This window comes from Aegilops tauschii, chromosome 6 (genome assembly GCF_002575655.3).
Source record: "Aegilops tauschii subsp. strangulata cultivar AL8/78 chromosome 6, Aet v6.0, whole genome shotgun sequence".
Taxonomy (NCBI): domain Eukaryota; kingdom Viridiplantae; phylum Streptophyta; class Magnoliopsida; order Poales; family Poaceae; genus Aegilops; species Aegilops tauschii.
The window spans coordinates 437,259,069-437,282,433 of NC_053040.3; the positions used below are offsets into that span (position 1 = coordinate 437,259,069).

At 50.1% G+C, this 23,365-nt stretch overlaps 3 protein-coding genes across 3 annotated transcripts; 1 reads left to right on the forward strand and 2 right to left on the reverse strand.

Moving 5' to 3' along the window:
* Window positions 1–9,910: 9,910 nt before the first annotated feature.
* LOC109746827 (metal tolerance protein 3) lies at window positions 9,911–12,248 on the reverse strand. The gene is made up of 7 exons (XM_020305928.4): window positions 11,701–12,248; window positions 11,412–11,611; window positions 11,132–11,330; window positions 10,854–11,032; window positions 10,601–10,751; window positions 10,375–10,508; window positions 9,911–10,285 (listed from the first exon to the last, which is right to left on the reverse strand). The coding sequence occupies exons 1-7, from the start codon at window positions 11,888–11,890 to the stop codon at window positions 10,106–10,108; spliced, it is 1,233 nt and encodes a 410-aa protein (XP_020161517.1). The 5' UTR covers window positions 11,891–12,248; the 3' UTR covers window positions 9,911–10,105.
* Window positions 12,249–13,397: 1,149 nt separating this feature from the next.
* LOC109746831 (DNA-3-methyladenine glycosylase) lies at window positions 13,398–15,852 on the forward strand. Its single transcript, XM_020305932.3, has 6 exons — window positions 13,398–13,826; window positions 14,064–14,135; window positions 14,240–14,363; window positions 15,126–15,196; window positions 15,288–15,345; window positions 15,431–15,852. Exons 1-6 carry the CDS (start codon window positions 13,428–13,430, stop codon window positions 15,592–15,594), a joined length of 888 nt encoding a protein of 295 aa, XP_020161521.1. The 5' UTR covers window positions 13,398–13,427; the 3' UTR covers window positions 15,595–15,852.
* On the reverse strand, window positions 15,659–17,664 carry LOC109746830 (glycosyltransferase family 92 protein RCOM_0530710). Its single transcript, XM_020305931.4, has one exon. It carries the CDS (start codon window positions 17,531–17,533, stop codon window positions 15,815–15,817), a length of 1,719 nt encoding a protein of 572 aa, XP_020161520.1. The 5' UTR covers window positions 17,534–17,664; the 3' UTR covers window positions 15,659–15,814.
* Between the last annotated feature and the right edge of the window lie 5,701 nt (window positions 17,665–23,365).

Here is a 23,365-nt window from a genome sequence, read left to right on the forward strand (position 1 = left end):
CCCTGGAGATCTGATCTCCCAGGGCCGGCGCCCCCCAGGGGGCCTATATATAGTGGGGGGAGGGAGGGCAGCAATAACACAGCCCCTGGCGCCTCCCTCTCCCCCTGCAACACCTCTCCTCCCCGCTTGCGCTTGGCGAAGCCCTGCCGGGATCCCCGCTACATCCACCACCACGCCGTCGTGCTGCTGGATCTCCATCAACCTCTCCTTCCCCCTTGCTGGATCAAGAAGGAGGAGACGTCGCTGCTCCGTACGTGTGTTGAACGCGGAGGTGCCGTCCGTTCGGCACTCGGTCATCGGTGATTTGGATCACGGCGAGTACGACTCCATCAACCCCGTTCATTGGAACGCTTCCGCTCGCGCTCTACAAGGGTATGTAGATGCACTCCTTTCCCCTCGTTGCTAGTATACTCCATAGATGGATCTTGGTGATGCGTAGGAAATTTTAAAATTCTGCTATGATCCCCAACAGGACCAAGCTGAAGCATCCAAGCGGGAAGAACCTCGCATTGTCTTCCCCGCTAGTATGACAGGCGTGAAGCCTAAGGTCCCCACAGTGGCTTCAGAGCTTCAGAAAACAAGGGCAGCTGAAGCCAAAGCCAGAAAGCGCAAGACCAAGAACACCACTAACGATGCTCCACCTACTAAGAAGCGTAAAACCAAGAAGAAAGATCGGGCTGCTCCCACAGAGCCCCTCGTCGTCGAGCCAATTTCTGTTGCTCGTCCTGCATGTGCACAACAAGAGCGCCGTTTGATAGTTCATGAGCCTGCTTCCCCAGAGGCTCCTGAAGCTGAAGACATTCCAGCTGTCAACCCTACCGCAGCTGAAGGCATTGGTCCCCAAGACAATGTTGAAGATGATGAAGTCCTTCCTCAGATCGAGCACAATGTGGTATCATCGCCTGTTCTCACGAACAACGAACTCATCAGCATTGGTTGTCCTTTGGCGCCAATTGCTCAGGATGATTCATGGGCTGATCACCCTCAAGACTTCCCCCGTGAAGAAGACTCACCAACTACTCCCCCAACTCAAGTCACCACTTCGGTGCTTGAAGATGAAGACTTTGTGGCCCAGACAACTCCATCTCCACAAGCGTCACCAGCATTTCGCAGGCTTCGCAAAGGACCAAGGCCACAAGTCACTCTGTCGAGTGTTCCAGAAGGAGAAGAGCGCCAATCAGTATCACGCCAAGTATTTCCTGAAGCCTCTCCTACTGCGAACGTCCCCGAGTCTGAAGCCAAGGCGGCTGAAGATCTTCTGGCTGCATCAGCCAATGAACAAGAAGAACCAAGAGTTGAAGAAGAACGTGTTGCTACACCCCCAACCAACCCAGAAGTTGTTCTCGAGGAGAACGTGTCTGACCCTCCAGCTACTCGAGTGGAGGTTGATAACATTGAGGCGACCACCAACACCAACACTGAAGCCAATGACGTTGTCATGGCTGTCGCGAATGTGGCGCCTGAAGTTAATGTTGTGCCCGAAGTGATTGCACCTGAAGTCAATGCTGCACCTGAAGCAAATCTGCAGCCTGACGCTAATGCCAATGCCACTGCTCCTGTACCGCCCCCAAGACCACACACCATTGAGCAAGCATTCGATCGTGGTCAGCTGGTTAATGTCAAATGGCCCATTCTGGTTCCTCCACCTGCCGCCAGTCCGCAGTTTGACTATCATGTCGAGCACAGGCCTCAGGTCCAGAAGCCGAAGCCAAGGTTTCCCAGGTTTCCAGGTACTGCAACTTCACCAGGGTCATTCAATGCAAATGTCTTCATTGCACACAACACTTTCTTTGATAGTGCCAAGAACCCCTATTCCAAGCCAAGGATTTCATCTGATCGGTTCTGGAGCTATCAGCAGCGCAACTACTACTCATGTGTTCTCTATGATCAAGGGCGCATCTTTCCTCATATGCATCTTGACTGTGAAGCCATTGTTGGACTGCCCTGCCTAGAAGAAGCCCTGAATGCTTCCGTGATGCTGGATTGCTGAATTTTGTGACTGATAAGGAGCATTGGAATGAAGAGCTGCTGCTACAATTTTATGCTACCCTCCACATTCGTGGCTACAACAGGGATCCGAAGACATGGGTCCTTGAGTGGATGACAGGCAACGTACACCATGAAGCTAAAGCTCTTGACATTATTGAGCTCACTGGTCTGCCCACTCCAGGTAAACTATATGAACCTGGTTGTCAGCTTCACCGCAATGCATTGGAGAGCATCTTTCAGAAGCCAGAGCCCAACATGAGCCAAATGCTGAGCATGATGAAGCCTCTGCCACGCGATGCTGAATACCCAAGAGAATTCTTTGTTGAAGACCTAGAGTATCTGCCCCACACTATTTATCATATCATCAGGCGAACTCTCTGGCCTGTCAAAGGACATTCTACTGCAGCAAAGCTTGAAGGAGCGATGAAGACATTGGTCTTTTATATCTTCAATGGCATCAGCTTCAATGCTAAAGACTTCTTTATCAGGCAATTGGCTGCATCAGGCTCTGATCTCTTTGGATTGAAGTTCTACGCTCCATGGGTTATGTGCCTTATCAAGCTTCATTCAGTTGTCAACTATCAGCCTTCTGCTCGTAACCATCTAATCTTTTTGCCTGAGGTTGATATGTCAGTTGAAGCCATATACCCAGAGCCTTCCAAGGAGCCTATTTATCTTCACAATGCTGATCACCAAAGCTTCACACAGCCCATTGAAGGAGTCCAGGCAGTCACTCGTGTTTATCCGTTGGCGGGCAATACACGCTTACCTCACCGTGCTCAAACTGAAGCCACTGAAAGCACAATTGCGCAAAGGCCTCGAAAGCGATCTCGTGTTCTCAATGACCGAGAGCTTCTCGTCGCCCTGCATCAGAAACAGGATAAGCATCACTACTGGCTGAAGCGACAGATGCAAAGCCTCTTGGTGGATGTCAATCGCATTCGCAACCTTGCCACCAAGAATGCCTTTGTCACTCATGAACCCTGTCGGAGGTCATGGAAGAGTTTGACTTTGCTCAGTGCGGAAGCTGATCTTCAAGACGATGGCTTCACTGAAAGATTCAAGTTTGACTCCACTCCTCCAAGGAATGCTGTCTTGCGTCGAACTCCCTCTCTTGAAGACTCTGATTATTCCTCCTCAGCTGCAACGGTGAATGCCAGAGTCATAGATGACCAAGATGATGCTACCTCACCACCTCCAACTTCGGCGCGTGTCGACACTGCACCAAGTTCTTCTGCACCGCCAAACGCCAACGACGACCCTACTGCTTCACCTACTCCTTCTGGGAACGAGTAGAGACTCGTCTTCAAACCTTTTTGGTCCTTACTGACAAAAGGGGGAGAAGCATATGAGTTGATAGTCTTCAAGCGGGTCCATATGGGCGGTTGCTTTATATTTTGCCTAGTGTTTACAACTCTCGCTTTTGATACATTTGGTTCTTTGAGTTGTAACACTTAAACTTGATGGTCGTCTACTACATTTTCTGCTATTCTGGGATGCGATGATAAATTCCGCATGTGCGATGATAAATCCCGCACTTAGTCATATTGCAGACGTCCATTTTCCATTATGCATGTCATTATCTTCGTTATATCAAATCATGCATGATGAATTGTCTTCATAAGTTGAAGAGGATCTCCATAAGTACAACCTACCATGTGCATTTGCATTCCAAAAGCAAATTACTTATATGCACATCTTCAGGGGGAGCCTTTGGCTACTTATGAAGACAGTACCTTTATCCTTTACAATTTCACATACTTTTATCCCCGTTGAAAACTTCAACCAGTTTGTCATCAATCACCAAAAAAGGGGGAGATCATAAGTGCATCTAGTGCCACCCCTAGTTGGTTTTGGAGTATTGACGACAAACCTGGTTGAGGGACTAATGTGTTTGTGAGAATTGCAGGATAACACAGGTAGTAGTCCCTCATTGATTCGGTTTACCTACCGGAGATGACCCCTAAAAATGTATGAAGACATTGAAGACAATGGTGGTATGTGAAGATATTCACATTGAAGACTATGACATGAGAAGACATCGCGGAAGACTATGGAGCGCGAAGACTTAGTTGTTTCGTTGTTTCTTTTTCTTCTTTGTTGAGTCATAGGAACCAGCGTACTGTTAAGTGGGGTCCCAGTGAACAAAGTCAGAGTGACTGAAGTGATGCTCAACCAAATCCTATGTCTTCAAGCGAAGACAATGAGAGCAAATCTTATCCAGAGGCGGATGAGTCAGCTTTACTTGTAGCCCAAGTCAAGTTGCCGCGTGTGTTTGAAATCTGACCGTTGGAACACGTGTCAGTTCCTTAGTGACCCAGGGTCATTTCGGACAAATCAGGTCGGGTTGCCTAGTGGCTATAAATAGCCCACCCCTACACCATAAATTGGTGGCTGCTCAGAGTTAGTGCACGGCTTTTGTCGTTTGAGAGCAACCCACCTCCGAAGCTTTTGAGAGAGAGAAATCCTTGCGAGGACAAAGCCCAAACACCCAGAGCCAAAGAGTGTTAGGCATCACTAAAGTCTTTCTGTCCGCGTGACCTGAAGACTTGTTACACTTGAGGACTGTGAATCCTCCAGCCGGTTAGGCGTCGCGTTCTGAGCATCCAAGAGTCATTGTGGATTGCCGGTGAACGAGGTCTGTGAAGGTTTGGAAGTCTACCTTGAAGACTTACCAGAGTGATTGGGCGAGGACTGGGTGTCCTTAGCTCAAGGGGAACAAGGTGAAGACACGGTCTTCTGATTTAAATCTCAGCCTCCCTAACCAGACGTACAGTTGTCACAACAACTAGAACTGGTCCAACAAATCAGTTGTCCTCACCAAGTGACTCGTTCTATCCTCTCCCTCTCTTTACTTACAGTTTGTCTTCGTGAAGTCATTGCCTGCTTGCACTACCTGTTTGACTTCACTGTGTGACTACTATCGTTGTTTGGCTTCATACTATCTTCCATCCTGATCTTTACTACCTAGCTGCCATTAGTCTTCGTGCTTTCACTTCATTGTATACTTGACTATGGCTTGCTTAGTGTATTCTACCTTCCGCTGCATATCAATAGGTTCATTTCTATTGTTTGTCTTCGAAACTCTCATGTTTTCAAGACTTCCATAAAAATCGCCTATTCACCCCCCTCTAGTCGATAACTAGCATTTTCATTACTGTCTACAAAGCTCGACTTGTTGCGAAAGGTTTACGACAAGTTCAAGGGGTTGACTACGATGAGACTTTCTCACCCGTAGCGATGCTTAAATCTGTCCGAATCATGTTAGCAATTGCCGCATTTTATGATTATGAAATCTGGCAAATGGATGTCAAGACTGCATTCCTGAATGGATTTCTAGAAGAAGAGTTGTATATGATGCAACCGGAAGGTTTTGTAGATCCAAAGGGAGCTAACAAAGTGTGCAAGCTCCAGCGATCCATTTATGGATTGGTGCAAGCCTCTCAGAGTTGGAATAAATGTTTTGATATTGTGATCAAAGTATATGGATTTATACAGACTTTTGGAGAAGCATGTATTTACAAGAAAGTGAGTGGGAGCTCTGTAGCATTTCTGATATTATATGTGGATGACATATTGCTAATTGGAAATGATATAGAATTTCTGGATAGCATAAAAGGATACTTGAATAAGAGTTTTTCAATGAAAGACCTCGATGAAGCTGCTTACATATTGGGCATCAAGGTCTATAGAGATAGATCAAGACGCTTGATAGGACTTTCACAAAGCACATACCTTGACAAAGTTTTGAAAAAGTTCAAAATGGATCAAGCAAAGAAAGGGTTCTTGCATGTGTTACAAGGTGTGAAATTGAGTCAGACTCAATGCCCGACCACTGCAGAAGATAGAGAGAAATTGAAAGATGTTCCCTATGCTTCAGCCATAGGCTCTATCATGTATGCAATACTGTGTACTAGACCTGATGTGTGCCTTGCTATTAGCTTAGCAGGGAGGTACCAAAGTAATCCAAGAGTGGATCACTGGACAACGGTCAAGAACATCCTGAAATACCTGAAAAGGACTAATGATATGTTTCTCGTTTATGGAGGTGACAAAGAGCTAGTCGTAAATGGTTACGTCGATGCAAGCTTTGACACTAATCTGGACGATTCTAAATCGCAGACTGGATACGTGTTTACATTGAACGGTGGAGCTGTCAATTGGTGCTGTTCTAAACAAAGCGTCGTGGCGGGATCTACGTGTGAAGCGGAGTACATAGCTGCTTCGGAAGCAGCAAATGAAAGCGTTCTCCCTTTGGGGCTTTGGGCAACCCACGCTCTTGATGAATCTAATAGTGATATGCAAATCTTTTATCATCTATTCTCTGCTAACTATTTTGAATGGTCAGAGAATTTTGGGGGGCAATCTGTGGTGATGCAGCAATGATTAATTATTCACCAAGTTTTAGATTTTCTTGACTAGTGTTAATCACTTTATACCAAGTTTTAGATTTTCTTGACACTAGTACACCACGTCACCATTCTACATGGGTCCTCACCCAAATAGCTTCATACATATCTGAAATTCTTCTAGTTCCCCTTTGATGACATAGAGTTACCCACATCCACAATCATACTATTTTCTTCCGGTTTTAGGTGATGTATGATGCATGCACCATTTTATGCAGTACACAACTCAAATGACCAGGGCGCTCTTATCACTCTTGCGACATCGAAAAAAATCAAGAAGCTCAAAATTCAATGTTGCAAAGAAAGAAAACGGAATCCTTCAGAAGGGGGGGGGAGTAACATAAAGAAGGAAGAAATGTTAGAGAATCTCCAATTATGTGCCCTATTTTAGGGCACCAAAGTTGGCTTGGAGGAAAATTTTCAACACCAAAATGTCCATCTCCAACAGATGCCCTAAAATAGGGCACTTCCAAACATGCAAACAATTTTTTTTGCATAGTCATTTCAAACATTTTAAAGCATCCAAACAATGAAACGTTTTAAACTCTAAACATAAAGATCATCCTAATACTTGATCACCCTAAAACATAAAGATCAGTACTCATCCGACACATAGTCGGTGTCGATGGAGTTCCAAAGCGCCATGGTCTCCTCCTCGGAGGATTTCAACTCTCCTCCTTCTCCGCCTCCTCCCACTCGAGGTTGATCACCGTCGAGGGGATAGCCTTCTCCTGCTCCTCATTCTTCTTCTCATGGTCTCACTACCAGAAGAATTCCTCCTTGTACCGGACGCACCGCCGATTCTCCTGCACGAACCTCGCCATAGCCTCCGCATTGCTCTTGTTGGAAAAAATGTGTATGTCGTCTTCTCCTCCTCATTGCAGGACACAATGGTCAGTTGGTCACCGGCGGATCGATGAACTCCGCATCCTCCTAGGTTGCGATATTCCGGAAGTTCATTTCCTCCCGCGGTCGGTCGAAGCGCCAAGTGGCGACTGAAGGAAATATGCCCTAGAGGCAATAATAAAGTTATTATTTATTTCCTCATAGCATGATAAATGTTTATTATTCATGCTAGAATTGTATTAACTGGGAAACATAATACATGTGTGAATACATAGACAAACATAGTGTCACTAGTATGCCTCTACTTGACTAGCTCGTTAATCAAAGATGGTTGAGTTTCCTAAACCATAGACATGAGTTGTCATTTGATTAACGGGATCACATCATTAGGAGAATGATGTGATTGACTTGACCCATTCTGTTAGCTTAGCACATGATCGTTTAGTTTACTGCTATTGCTTTCTTCATGACTTATACATGTTCCTATGACTATGAGATTATGCAACTCCGATTACCGGAGGAACACTTTGTGTGCTACCAAATGTCACAACGTAACTGGGTGATTATAAAGGTGCTCTACTGGTGTCTCCGAAGGTACTTGTTGAGTTGGCATAGGTCAAGATTAGGATTTGTCACTCCGATTGTCGGAGAGGTATCTCTGGGCCCTCTCGGTAATGCACATCACAATAAGCCTTGCAAGCAATGTGACTAATGAGTTAGTTGCGGGATGATGCATTACGTAACGAGTAAAGAGACTTGCCGGTAACGAGATTGAGCTAGGTATTGAGATACCGACGATCGAATCTCGGGCAAGTAACATACCGATGACAAAGGGAACAACGTATGTTGTTATGCGGTTTGACCGATAAAGATCTTTGTAGAGTATGCAGGAGTCAATATGAGCGTCCAGGTTCCGCTATTGGTTATTGGCCGGAGACGTGTCTCGGTCATGTCTACATAGTTCTCGAACCCGTAGGGTCCGCACGCTTAAAGTTCGGTGACGATCGGTATTATGAGTTTTTGTGTTTTGATGTACCGAAGGTAGTTCGGAGTCCCGGATATGATCACGGACATGACGAGGAGTCTCGCAATGGTCGAGACGTAAAGATCGATATATTGGACAACTATATTCGGACACCGGAAGTGTTCCGGGTGGTTTCGGAGAAAACCGGAGTGCCGGAGGGTTACCGGAACACCCCCCCGGGAGAAATAGTGGGCCTTATGGGCCTTAGTGGAGAGAGAGAGAGGGCTGGCCTAGGGCAGACCGCGCGCCCCTCCCCTCTGGTCCGAATTGGACTAGGAGAGGGGGGGCGGCGCCCCCTTTCCTTCTCCCTCTCCTCCTTCCTTTCCCCCTCCTAGTAGGAGTAGGAAAGAGGGGAGTCCTACTCCTACTAGGAGGAGGACTCCTCCTCCTGGCGCGCCCTACAGGGGCCGGCCGGCCTCCCCCCTTGCTCCTTTATATACGGGGCAGGCGGCACCTCTAGACACAAGTTGATCTGCTGATCTCTCCCAGCCATGTGCGGTGCCCCCCTCCACCATAATCCACCTCGATCATATCGTAGCGGTGCTTAGGCGAAGCCCTGCGTCAGTAGCATCATCCTCACCGTCGTCGCGCCGTCGTGCTGACGAAACTCTGCGGCGAAGCTTTGCTGGATCGAAGCTCGCGGGACGTCATCGAGCTGAACGTGTGCTGAACTCGGAGGTGCCGTGCGTTCGGTACTTGGATCGGTCGGATCGTGAAGACGTACGACTACATCAACCGCGTTGTGCTAACGCTTCCGCTTTCGGTCTACGAGGGTACGTGGACACACTCTCCCCTCTCGTTGCTATGCATCACCATGATCTTGCGTGTGCGTAGGAATTTTTTTGAAATTACTACGTTCCCCAATAGCGACGTCGTAGGCTGGCGTGTCCAGTGGCGATGGTTGTCGCACTGGAACTCCACACCAAAGTGGTCGGAGCCCTGCGTACGCCCCCCTTGAAGCCCGACTTGCTTTTGGACTTGAGCTACGACGGCATGACGGCGGCACAGGTGCGGCGACGACACAGTGACAAGGAAGAGGCAACAGAGTGCTACGGCCATGTCGTTTGAGGTCTGCGGGGACGACGCGGAGGTGATGCGGCGTCGGGATGGGGGACTTGTGAGTTGTGACGGCTCAATCAGTCGGTGCTGCTGCTGCGGTGGCGTGGAGGTGGAGCGGCGGAATGGGGTTGCACGACGCCGATTGAGTCGTTGCGGCGGGTGGCGGCGACAGTGCTGGGTAGATCCCGCGGCGGTGGCGGCGACGGCGCCGCGGAGGTGGTGCACGGATGGGAAGGGGAAGGTTTCATGTGGCGGTTGGACGTTCGCACGACTGCTGTTTTGCGACAGCCGCTTAAGTGTTGCAAATTTGCAGCACTTGGTGCTCTAATTTGCAGCTATCCTATTCTCGGAGTAGAAGCAGCGTTTTTACCCCCTCATGATGTAAAAAAGCCGTTATCCCTATTTTAGGGCACAAATTAGAGATGCTCTTAGCTCCCCTAAAAATGGCAAATCCTGCATTATTCCAGTGAGATATCCATCTTCCATATGACCCTGTTGTTGTGTTTTTGGCGTCAACAAATCAAGACACTCAGAATTTAGTGTTGCAAAGCAAGAAAACAGAATCATTCAGAAGGGGAAAAAGTGACAGAAAGAAGGAACAGCTCCCATAAAAATGGCGAATCCTGTATTATTCCACAGAGACATCCATCTTCTAGATGGCTCTGTCGCTGTGTTTTTCGGGGTCAGCGCAAGAGAAAAACAACAAGAACACTGCAGCTTCAGGCGTGTATTTTCGCTGTACAAGATCTGGCGAATGCTGGAGCGGAAGGTGCCATCGTCAGGGCTCGGTCGCCGGCAGCCTGCTCCGGACCGTGTGCTCCGGCTTATGGGTGGTCTCGAAGTCCGCATGGACGAACGCCCGCTCCACTTCCGGCAGCTTCTCGATCCTCTCCTGCAGCGACTCCCCGATGGCGTGCGCTTCCCGCAGCCGCATGTCCTCCGAGAGCACGATGTCGACCTGGTGCCAGACCCGGAGAAGAAGAATGTACTCCATGAACTGACCTCAAGTGAATTTCCGATGCATGCTCTGTGTGGCCATGAACTGACCTCGACGAAGTAGAGGGCGCCGAAGCTGTAGGCCCGGACCGTGTCGACCCGCTGCACGCGCGCGTCGTGCTTCATGGCGAGGTAGGTCAGCATCTGCAGCATCTCCGGCGGAGCGCTCCGCCCCACCAGCGAGACTACACAGATAAGAAGAATTCAGAGCTCCAGTTGAATTTCTACTGAACCAGAGCAGCACTGACGAAAAATCCAGAAGATCCGGGGAGCAGACCTGCTTGTTCAAGCACGGTCCCGGACCAGTTCGCAATGGTGTACACCGCGAGGAGCACGGCTCCGGCGGGGTCGATCCACCACAGGAACCTGTCTCCCAGGACGGCGGCCACCAGGCCGACGACGTTGGTGATCACATCGAAGTAGTGGTCCTGGACGGCACAAGGCAAAAATTCCGCATCACTTTTCTCAAGAATTTATTCTGCATCAGCTCAAAAAATGGCAAGGCCTGATCATATCTTTCTTTCTTTCACCTTGGCGTACGCCCGGACGATGCTGTTCCCGGAGCTCCTGCAGTAGAACCAGAGGGCGAGCTTGACGGCGGTGGCCGAGAGCATGATGGAGTAGAGCCATATCAGCTGCTCCGAGGTCAGCTTGTCGCCGGGCTCGTTCTCCACCAGCTGCTCGATCGCCTGCACCAGGACCTGGAAGCCTGGCACGAATTGAGGGACGGAGTTCACTTCGATTTGTGACCGACGAGAAGCAAGCAAGAACTGTGAGTCTGCTGAAAGATTTGAGGCTCACTTCGCACCTAGAGTGGCCATGATGGCGGCGAAGACGATGATCCCCACCGGCTGGACGCGCAGCTTGCCGATGGGGTACTTGTAGATGTTCACCTTCTTCATGGAGAGGTGCGTGAACCAGAGGATGCCGCCGGCCATCAGGTCCAGCAGCGAGTCCAGCGTGGACGCCGCGATCGCCATGGACCCCGTCCTGATCGTGGCATACACCTGCAGCCCGAAGGAATCAGAATAAGAGGTCAGGGCGATCGATTTCGCGTGCTCCGTCGCGCAATTGAGCCAATCAATCACCTTGAAGGCCAGGAGGACGATGTTGGCGTAGTTGGAAATCTTCATGGCGAGCTCGCTCTGCTTCTGCTCCTCGTCGTCGGCGTCGTCGGCGTCGGGGTCGCCGTCGTCGTCCGAGCCGAACTCGCCGGGCATGCACAGGGCCTCCACCTCCTCGAAGGTCTTCAGCGCGGCGAGCTGCTTCCTGTAGTACTCCCTCTCACCTGCGCGCGGCAAAAAGGGGGGTGGGGACGAACTTGTCGCGGCGCTCCTCCATGGATTAAGCAAGCGGCGAGCTGGGGGAGGAGGTTACCTTGGGAGAGGTCCTTGACGCGGGCGACGTCGACGTCGGCGCCGCGCTCGGGGTCCAGCTCGGTGCGCATCTTGTCCGGCAGCCGGCGCAGGAAGCTGCTGCGCAGCGACCGCGCCGAGTCGCGCCGCCGGAGCGACGGCCGGCCGGCGCCGTTGGCCAGCAGCGGGGCGCTCCGGTCGTCGCCCTCCATGGCCGTCCGTACGCCTTGACTCCGTCGTCGGGTACGGCCGGCCGGCTGGGAGGTCAGGTTTTGGCAGTCTTCGCCCTGTTCAGCAGGCGCACCGGATATTTCCAAGTTCGCCTTTATATCCACGGGACAAAGCTTCGAAAATGTTCCCCTCTTTGGAGGTCAAAAAAAAAAAAAAACAGTGGGATCTTCCTGATGGACGGCTCAGATTTCGTCTTCCACCTTGGTGGTCACACGTTTTGATTGATGGCCGTGTTTCCTCTGCCCTTCTTCATACTCCAAATCCAGCGTCGTTGTCCTACTTCCGTCAAGAGCAGGTAGCCACACATACAATGGTTCGACCATCTATCCTGAATTCCTCAAGAGACAATAGCGAGTGAAATTTGTTTTAAACCTTTTATTCGTACGGCTCGTTGAGGGGTTGATAATGATCGGGATCCGTGAGTACAACATATTGATTTTAGGGACTGAGATGTTAGGGGTCGATTCCTACGTGACGTGTGCCTTAAATGTTTAAAACAGACTTCGCTCGATCATAGGTAACCACACCGCCGATAAAGTGACGAGTTAAGACGCAAAGGAAGTTCGATAAAGTCTACTCATTCAGATAGAAGCGAATGCAAACTATTAGCAAAAAAAGAAATTAGTAGGCTTCGTTCGTACAAATTATAGTCCAACCTCCATTCTAATCCCTACTAACCACGAGACTTTTTGTGTCTATTTGTGAATTAACATTCATATAAATTTTAATGTAGCCTCACATAGACATTTTGTGTCTTTTCGTGAGTTAACATTTAGTTTATTGTAAAAATAAAGTAATTACTAATAAGATAAAGAATATGAAATAACTTTTTATATGAGAACGGAGAATATGGTGTTGGCGTGATTTGTAACTGAAGATAGATAAAGCTTGACGGGACAAAGGAGAAGTGATGGTCGAAAAGGGGGTATTGGTGAAGTAGATGGACGCAACGTTTCCCACATCAAACTGCCACCATCAACCTCAGGGGTTATCATCGACACGATCATAGATCGGGAGGCGTTGCTCCCGACCGCCGGCGAAAAAACTGAGATGGCTATGCTTTCTTTTTCCTTACTCATACTCCGTCGTTACCCAACTCAGATGTCGTTATCCAACTTACCTCAAAAGGAGGTATAACAACATAACCACTATCCAATCCTTCTTTTCAAAAGGTACAATTCTAGTAGCTTAAGATGTCATCACTAGAATTATTGATGTACTGGCCTAAATATGCAAAATAAACATATACCAATAGAATAAATCCAACTACAATTAGGTAGAGTGAGCCAAGAGAAAACATAATCTACAGCGTAAACCTTTGACATTGATTGTCCTTTTGTGAGTTGACAATTGCTTTGGAATGAAAACGAACAACCGGCGCCAATACGAAAAATACAAAACAACTAGAGGCTCCTCCAATCTTTTCTTTTTCAAGTCTTGACCATCTCTAGCTCAAAAATTAAATTAAATTTCTTGACCATCTCAAACCGGGAAGGCCTGAGCTGTGCCGCTTCACAGATGACGTCGATGAAACCCCTGCGTTCCATCCCAGCCGTCCAGCCCCAGCCTCCCGTTCCCCAACTCAAACCCCCACGCCGCCGCTCGCCGCCGGCCGCCGGAGGGCCATCGCCGATGACCACCCCCGGCGCGGCCACGCCCCCGAGCTTCAAGCGGTCCTCCCCCAGGAAGAAGCAGCGGCCCCGCAGCCGCCTCCTCGCCGCTGACTTCGCCGCCGGAGAGGCCGAGGCTGCGCGGGCGTTGGTGGCGGCCAGGGCCACGCCGCCGGCGGTGTCCCCGCACTCGCCTGTAGGTGCCGCGCTGCCTCGCGAGTTCTTCGAGGTGGATGCGCTCGACCTCGCCCCCCGCCTCCTCGGCAAGCTCCTGCGCCGCGACCAAGTCGTCCTCCGCATCACCGAGGTGCTTGCAATCTTCTTTTCTTTTTGGCGTGGAGAGGTGCTTGTACTTGACAAATGCCGCATCTTGCTTGATCAAAGTTAACAATGTTGCAATAACTGCAGTACATTTAGGTTGAAATATGCTGTCATCTTGTGTAATTCTACTGTGGTACCATGAGGATACGTTATTTCTTCTCAAACTTAGCAGAGTAGTGTCAACTTGTCTCGATTTTTGATCTATTGTTCATCTTGGTTTCAGGTGGAGGCTTACAGGCCAAACGATTCCGCGTGCCATGGCCGGTTCGGCATCACGGCGAGAACCGCTCCTGTTGTAAGGCTGGTGCTGCCTGTAATTGTTGATATTTTTGTGGAATGGTAATAGGGGGATTTTGACCTTTGAGACTCGCTGAGGTTTTCCTCATTCATGTGTTGTAGTTTGGACCAGGAGGGCATGCATATGTGTATCTATGCTATGGACTCCACATGATGCTCAATGTTGTTGCCGACAAAGAGGGCGTCGGAGCTGCTGTTCTGATCCGAGCGTGTGCTCCAGTTAGCGGTATGCATTCCTCACTAACTGCACGATATCTAGCTTTTGTACATGCACAGATGTACTAACAACAAGTGAAATAGCCAAGGATTTGGGGTGATTTGGTTTGAACCTCGACTGAAAATTCTGCGAGGTGCCCATTTTCTTGGATATAAGATAATATTGTAATCACAACTAGTTTGCTTTAGTTGAATGTTAGGGTCAATAGTGGAGTCGGTTCATTATTCCTGATATTTTTTCTTCACCCTAACCATTGCTGAATTACACTTCTTATTTGAGGAACTATGCTAATCTGAGTTAGGGAGTATGTTTATCTAAGGATGTGTGATATATAGTTTCTTTTGTATAATTGGTACATATAGAATTTGTTTACATTTACTTTTGTCGCCCCACTGCCAAAGGATGGGAGTTTACAAGGCATAATTATGTGAGCAAGAGGAACATAGAAGATCTTTCCTCCTATGTTTCCTAATTCCATAATAACTTCATCCTATATTGCCCCTAACTTGAAAAAAGAAGCAAACTGAGTTTGTACACTAGACAGCTGGAGTAGAAAATCATATACCAAATGCCAGTTATACAAATCGAATTGCTATTTGCATGACAAAATGATATTCTTTTGTAGCAAGCTGACAACACATGCTTTTGGCTCTGTAAAAAGGCCAATTTATCACCTGTCAGCGCTCCTTTGCAACATCTAGCTTGAGGTGTTGATAAAAAAGAAATCTAGTTTGAGCTGAATGCCGCTACTTCACCTTAAAATTTCTGTAGGACTGGAACTTATTCAGCAACGTCGTGGCCAACAAACCGAGAAGCCGATCCTACTTACAGGACCAGGAAAGGTCTACACTTCTCGACAGCAAAGCTTTTGTTTTCTGAATTATGGTTGTTCCTATAACACTGTATCATGACTGTTCTTGCCTTCTTATTCAGGTCGGCCAAGCTCTGGGGCTTTCCACTGACTGGTCGAACCATCCACTATATACACCCGGTAAAACTGAGCTATCTCCAATATTGCCTGAATTTGTCAGATGTCGTCTGAGCATATTTATCCACCATTTTATTTTCTGTCTCAGGTGGGTTGGAAGTTCTGGATGCACCAGAACCTGAGAACATTTTGGTTGGCCCCCGTGTCGGAATCGAGTATGCATCGCCCGAGCATGTCATGGCGCCATGGAGGTTCGCGGTTGCGGGCACCCCATGGATCAGTGCCCCGAAGAACACTCTCAGACCATGGTGAAGACCCGGATATGGTGGAAAAGAGTGACTCGGCCTTAACAACTCACCCAATCTAATGGCGGCACTTTTGTGTTGCCAAATGCAGTGTGTTTATTGCCCACTGAAAAACATGCCATGTATCCTATGATCTGGTCCATCTGGACCAGCTGAAATGAACAATTTGTACATAAGAAGCTTTTGTACACACCAGAGAGGTAGAGCAGTATCTCTTGATCATGTTTTCATACATTATATGATGAGCCAGGAGTTGTACCGATTATTCGTCGCCTACCCAGCTTGTTTCCAAATCCAAGGCCGTACCATCTCCGAGTCACATCGCGGAGCAGAGTGTCATTCACCTCGCAGAACCTGTGTGGCCAACCAGCCGGCTCGACTGCCTCAAACCCTAAACCCGGGGTCCGGTCATTGGAACGGGGGTTCTTCTTGTTGGTCCAATCGACGGTGTATGTCGAAGCTCGGCGGCGGAATTTCACCTTGAACTCGTCCCAAGCTTGGTACTTGTAGTGGTTCACGCGAACTCGCGTGTTCCATTTGCTTCGAAACCCTGGCTGAAGCAGGAAGTAGTGGACCGAGTTAGTCAGTGACCGGTCCACCGCGCCGAGCCGGACCAATGACTTGCGTCGCTCCATGATCTGCCTTCGGCATGTGTAGCCTTGGATGACCCCTTCTTTCGGGTGCGCGGTTTGGCCCGAGGGGCCGAAATCCGCGCACCACATGGACACCTGTCCAATGTCTTCTCCGACGGTTGTGATTGAATGGAGCATAGATTTCGTAGGGTTCTCCGAATGAACCCAGTGTGGAGAGAAGAGGAACTCGTCGACGTCGATGAAGACCATCCACTCGCACGAATCTCGATGCACCGCTGCGCTGTAGGATAGCGCGGCCTCTAGAGTTTTTGGCCAGGGCCAGCTCATAGTGAAAACTTCGAATCCGTCCGAGGTGAGGTGGCGCACCTGGTCCACCAGGTCATCCTCGCTCCCGTTGTCGTAGACGTAGAACCGGTCCACCCCCACGGCCGCGTGGTAGACGACCCACTCCCGCAGGAACTTGGCCACGTCCCGGACCATGGTGCAGGCGCAAATCAGCCTCTTCCCCGACGGCGTTGATTCAGTCACATGGGACGACATCGGCGGCGAGTCCCGACGACGTGGCAGGTCATAGGTCGCCAGTGAGGGGATGGGCTGCTCGCCGACCACGGCAAGCGTGACGCGCAGCTCTAGGTCGACCGGAGTCGTCGCCGGTGGAGGTGGGCACCGGAAGACTTGCTGCGCCGAGGTGGTGGCCGGCAGCGAGGCCACGGCGTTACCGGCGTCGGCACGGTAGTACAGGCACCGGATGTCTGCAGCCGCGCGGTTGACTTTTTTCCGTCGGTTGACGCCCTTGGCGAAGACGAGCACGTCGCCGCCGACGATCACGACGGACTCGTACACGATGCGGTCGCTCCACTTCAGCATCTCCGGCGAGCGGCCTGAGGCGCCGTCGCCGGCGTTACCGACCGTGGAGGCGGGGAAGAGCACGAGCGGCGCGTCGTGGCGGTGAGCCCGCGCTGGCTCGGGCATGATGCAGGTGTAGGCGTGGCGGCCGGTCGCCGGCAGCGGCCCGAGCGCGCGCGCCGGGGAGGACGCCCCGCCCCGGAACACGCACGTGGCGTTTTGTACGTTCTCGTCGGCGGGTGCACTGGCGGCGTCGGGTCGACGGAGTAGGACGATGACCTCCCAGCCCGGAAGCAGCACGGCCTCCGTTCCCACGCTCGCCGGCGTGGCTGTCCCAGCTCGGACGGCGTGGAGGCCGAGGGGAAGCCAGCGCGGCGGCACGAGCAGGGAGCGCGAGCGCGTGTCGCGCAGCGGGAATGCAACGAGGCCGGCTTGGACGCAGATGAAGGCGAGGAGCGCCGTGACGGAGAGGACCGCGGCGGCGGCGTGCCGCCGGCGCGACTGCATGATGCCTGCCCAGGCCGGTGACGTACGGTTGCGGCGGCGACCCGATGGGAATTACACGCAGGAACTGACCAGGTCCGTCTCCTGCTTGTAGCGGCGCCGAGAGCGGCAGGTGCATGCGATCGGTTAGTGGCGTGCACGGAGTCGGCACTGCGAGTTAAACGAAAGCGACGCCCATTTTGTTTTAGCCACCAGCCCACGAGTCCATGACCACGACGACGAGTCGACGACGATGACGGCCAGAGTACGAGTCTACGACTACTAGTGCTCGTGCTTACTTTGCAAATCAGCATCGTGCGACCGATTATTGGCATGCATTACGTCGCCACTGAGTACAGCGAGTGTAAGCCACGTTGTCTAGTTGAATCAAACCGGATAGTCAGTGCAAGATCGAAGTAAATCTTCGAGCACAAAAATAAAACAGTGCGCGTGTCCACAAAATAGAACAGGCATGATAATCATTAGTCATTTTTTTGGACGGGCTAGCTTTATAATCACGGGCTTGCTTTAAGATTCGGGTTGATAGGTGTCAGATGCAGAAGTGAGTCTCCAGCGTAGGCATATACGACCTGGTCGTATAGTCGTATACGACCTGGTCATATACGCCAAGAAAATCGTATACGACCTGGGTCGTACGCATCCATCTGGAGACCCACTTCTAAGTGTGACAACTGGCAAAACCGAATCTCGAAGCAGCAACCCTTCTTCTCATTGTTTCCCTTTGCCAAATCTCAATTTTGTATCCTCAAACTCCACAGCCACCGGTATGATACGCCGGAATGCTCGCCACATGGCCGCCGATGCGCTCCTCGACGCATCATCGCCGGCAACGGCTACGCACGCCGCCGATGCACTCCTCGAAGCCATCCTCGCCGGTAACGGCGACGCTGGACGACGCACAGCTCCAGGGCGACGCTCGCCGCAGATGCGCTCCTCGAAGCCATCCTCCCCGGGTAACGGCGACGCTCGTCGACGCCCAGCTCGCGTCCCATCCAGCCGCGGATATGCTCCTTGACGCCGGTGGCAACTCCCCTGCTTTCTTGTGGTACTCCCTCCTCGTCAGAAGCCGCCATGTTCGTCGGCGACCCAGCTCGAGCACCGTCTTGCTTGTCCCCGTTGGTGTGGAGGAGCTAGCTGTGGGCAGAGAGGCTGTTGACTGCTGCGTATGTTCTTGATCCGGAGCTGCGACGTCGCCGGCGAGATGTGAATAGATGGGGATTTTTTTTCTAAACGTGGGAATCGGAGTGGGCTGCAAGTTGGAAGCGATGATTCTTGCTTTGAGATTCGGGTTGACAGGTGTCAGATGCAGAAGTGGGTCTCCAGCGTAGGCATATACGACCTGGTCGTATATGAGGCAAAGCACCCCTAATGCTGATTATAGTGCTTTTTTGCATGTGGTTTTTGTCAGCGTCGCCAAGACAAGGACTGAACCACTGGTTCAGTCGGGACAAGCTATTATCGATCAGCGGACTGTAGCGGATCCGGCAACGGAAGATGGCGCGGTAGAATTCAATCAAGGAGATGGGCCGGCCCGGCGGCCCAAGCGAGCGACCAACCCACCGCGTTGGCTCGACGACTACAGCCTGGCCCGTTAATTGAGCTAACGGTCACTCGTTTAAATAGAGATCGATCTCTTCCTGTAATAGTTGGCTAGGATTGGAATGACGGCTTCGGCCGGTGTAATCGGATAGCTGTGAGGGTGGTTGGGCGGCTAGCTACCGAAACTTTTCCCCAAATTCGAATTCGAGTCCCTAAATCCTCCCCCGATCTAGTGAGTTGCTTACAGTTGGTATCAGATTCGGCGGTCCTGTAGCTTCCGCAGCATCGCCACGGGACGCGGTGGCAAGATCGGCGGCGATTGGAGGCGATGGACAAGCTGTCCGAGGACGGGCGCGGCGTCTACGCGCTTCTGCGGGCGGATTTCGCCGCCGACTTGGACCAGCGCTTCAAGGAGCACGGCGACAACCTTCTCCAAGCCGTCGACAAGCTCATCTAGGCGAACACGACGGCGCTCGACGCTCTCCTGTCGGCGCGGGTGGACGGCGTACGGGACGAGTTCGCCCTCGAGATCGAGCAAGTCCGCGGCGAGCGACCGCGGGAACAAACCGGGCGCGTCGAGATCTCATCGTCACGGATGGCTGGGAGTGGTCGCGGCGCCGCCTCCGACTCCCTTGGCATCGATCAGGAACACCGGGGGAAGGCACATAACACTTATGTCCCTCCTCCGGTCAGAGGTGTGCGTGATTCCACTTTCCGTGCTCGTTCTCCTTCCATCGGTGATGCGGGCTACCCGGATACTGCTGATGCATTTTCGTTTGGTGTTCGCGCGGATCTACCTCGATTCGACGGCGCGAATCCGAGGTTGTGGCAGAACAGATGCGAAGACCAGTTCAAACTCTGGAATACTCCGCCACACAGATGGATTTCACTGGCGACGTCTCAATTTGAAGGAGCAGTGGCTCGGTGGTTGGAATCAGTCCAGCGCAAGTCGCCAAACATATCGTGGTCTGAATTCTGCTGCAGTTTGCAGAGTCGCTTCGACAGAAATCAACACCAGACACTGCTTCGCCAGCTCTTCCGTATAGCCCAAACCAGCACAGTTGCAGATTATGTGGATAGATTCGCTGATTTGTATGATCAGTTGTCCGCATATGAGGAAATTCCCAACACCTTGCACTACACCACCCGCTTCCTTGACGGACTCAAACCAGGGGTTCGCGCTGCAGTGGTGCTTCAGAAGCCTAAGGATCTAGATTCAGCATATGACTTGGCTTTGCTGCACGAGGAGCTTGGGGAGGGAGTAACCCATATCAACTCGCCTGCAGGCGTGCGATCAGGTCCATTTCCACTTCCTCTTCCCCCAAAACCCCGTGTCTGTGAAGATCGGCGACAGTCTGACACTCTGAAACCCACACCAGCTGACGACAAGTGGTCTGCATTGCGCGCTTACCGCAAGTCCAAAGGGATATGTTTCATTTGTGGAGAAAAGTGGTCTCGTGATCACGTGTGCAAATCAACAGTTCAGTTGCATTTTGTTCAAGAACTAATTGATCATGTTCAGTCGATGGAATCCACTCAGACAGATAGTTCAGAGTCTGAGACAGCTTCTGTTCACAGTATGAGGTTGTCAGCTGTAGCAGTTGGAAAAGACCCCAATGCTCCGTCCTTACAGTTGGAAATTCAGTTACAAGGGCACACTATGGTATTTTTAGTGGATTCAGGCAGTACTCACTCATTCATCGACAGCTCTTTTGCTCCTGTGTTGGTGGATATTCAGGATACTTCGGCAGTTTCTGTTACAGTGGCAGGAGGAGCATCATTGCAGTGTTCTCAGATGTTGCAACAATGCAAATGGAGCTGTTGTAGTGCTGAATTCTCTTCTGATTTTAGGCTATTGCAGTTGTCCACTTATGATGGCATATTGGGCCTTGATTGGTTGGCTCAACATAGCCCTATGCAAGTGGACTGGACTCAGAAGTGGATGTCAGTCCAGCAGTCTGGCAGAACAGTTACTTTGCAAGGCCTGTTGCCTGCTGACTTTGCACTTACAGTGATATCATTGTTCCTCGTTCAGTGTTCTGCAACTTCTTCAGTTTGTCCTGAAATGCAAGCAGTGTTGGACAAGTTCCCTACAGTTTTTCAACCTCCCACTGGCCTCCCTCCTAGACGAATGCAAGACCATCACATTCCTCTGATCTCTGGTGCACGACCAGTTTCTGTCAGGCCATACCGGATTGCTCCCCAGTTAAAAGATGAGTTAGAGAAGCAGATTGCAGAGCTCTTGTCATTGGGAATGATTCGACCCAGCAAAAGCCCTTTTTCCTCTCCTGTCCTCATGGTCAAGAAAAAAGAAGAAGGGGAATGGAGACTTGTTTTTGATTTCAGACATTTGAATGCTATAACCCTGAAGAGCAAATACCGAGTACCCATTATAGATGAGTTGTTGGATGAACTAGCTGGAGCATGTTGGTTTACCAAAATGGACCTCAAAGCTGGATTTCACCAGATCAGGTTAGCTCCAGGGGAAGAGTACAAAACTGCATTTCAAACACACCATGGCCACTTTGAGTTCCTGGTAGTTGCCATGGGCTTGACTGGAGCTCCAGCAACATTTCAGGGCACTATAAACTTTGATCTGTCCCCTCTGCTCAGGAAGTGTGTACTGTGTTTCTTTGATGACATACTAGTTTTCAGCAAAACATTTGAGGAGCACTTGGAACATGTTGCTCAGGTTCTGACAATTCTGAAAGAGAAGGAATGGAAAGTTAAGATGTCCAAGTGTGCATTTGCTCAACAGGAAATTGCTTACTTGGGACATGTCATTTCTGCTCAGGGTGTATCTACAGATCCTGCCAAGATAACAGTTGTCCAACAGTACCCTACTCCAACTAATGTTAAGGAAGTCAGGGGTTTTCTTGGACTCAGTGGTTACTATAGGAAATTCATCAAGCACTATGGGATTATTGCCAAACCTCTCACTGAACTTCTCAAGAAGGGGATGCCATTTGTGTGGACCAGTGTCACTGAAGAAGCCTTTGTGGTGCTCAAACAAGCTCTCACATCTGCTCCAGTATTGGATGTGCCAGATTTTTCAAAACCATTTACTGTGGAGACAGATGCATGTGAATATGGCATTGGGGCTGTCCTAATGCAACAGGGTCACCCACTGGCATTTGTTAGCAAGGCATTGGGGCCCAACAACAGAGGTTTGTCAGTATATGAGAAAGAATACCTGGCTATTCTGTTGGCTATAGATCAGTGGAGGTCATACTTGCAGATGCAACAGTTCATTATCAAGACTGACCACAAGAGCTTGGCACACCTGCAGGATCAGAGATTGCATACCCCATGGCAACAGAAATGTTTAACTAAGTTACTGGGCTTAAACTACACAATTTAGTATAAACAAGGGAACACCAATGCTGCTGCTGATGCACTTTCCAGGAGACCTCCTGATGGAACAGTCCTTTTCCAGATTTCTTGTGCACAACCTACATGGTTGCTGGAAATTGTTAAGAGCTACACTGGTGACCCTAAAATACAAGACATTTTGCAACAACTGGCCATAGATCCTGCATCTAAGCCACAGTTCTCTCTGCACCAAGGTCTTCTTCGTTACAAGAACAGTATATGGGTTGGGCATGATGCAGATCTGCACCTCAAGATTTTTACAGCCTTTCATGCTAGTCCAGTTGGGGGGCATTCTGGCTTTCCAGTCCCATACAAAAGAATTATCTCCCTCTTCAGGTGGCAAGGAATGAAAAACTTCATCAAAACTCAAGTCCAGTCCTGCTTGGTGTGTCAGCAAGCTAAACCAGAGAGAGTTCAGTACCCTGGATTGCTATCTCCTCTGCCAGTACCTTCCAAAGCTTGGGAAACAGTGTCCATGGATTTTATCTCAGGTCTCCCTACATCCTTCCAATACAACTGCATACTGGTGGTGATTGACAAGTTCTCTAAATATGGCCATCTCATTCCTCTCTCACACCCCTTCAATGCTCAGAAAGTGGCTGAAGTTTTTATAGATAATTTGTACAAGTTACATGGTATGCCCAGGCTCATAATATGTGACAGAGACCCTGTTTTCACTAGCAGATTCTGGCAACTGCTTATTTCAAGAACTGGAGCAGAACTAAACATGAGTACATCATATCACCCAGAGACTGACGGCCAAACTGAAAGAGTAAATCAGCAAATTGAGTGTTTCTTGCGATGTTTCATCAGTGCCCATCCTACTAAGTGGAGCAAATGGCTGTCGCTTTGTGAATTCTGGTACAATACCAACTGGCATTCTGCACTGAACAAATCACCTTTTGAAATCATTTATGGACAGAC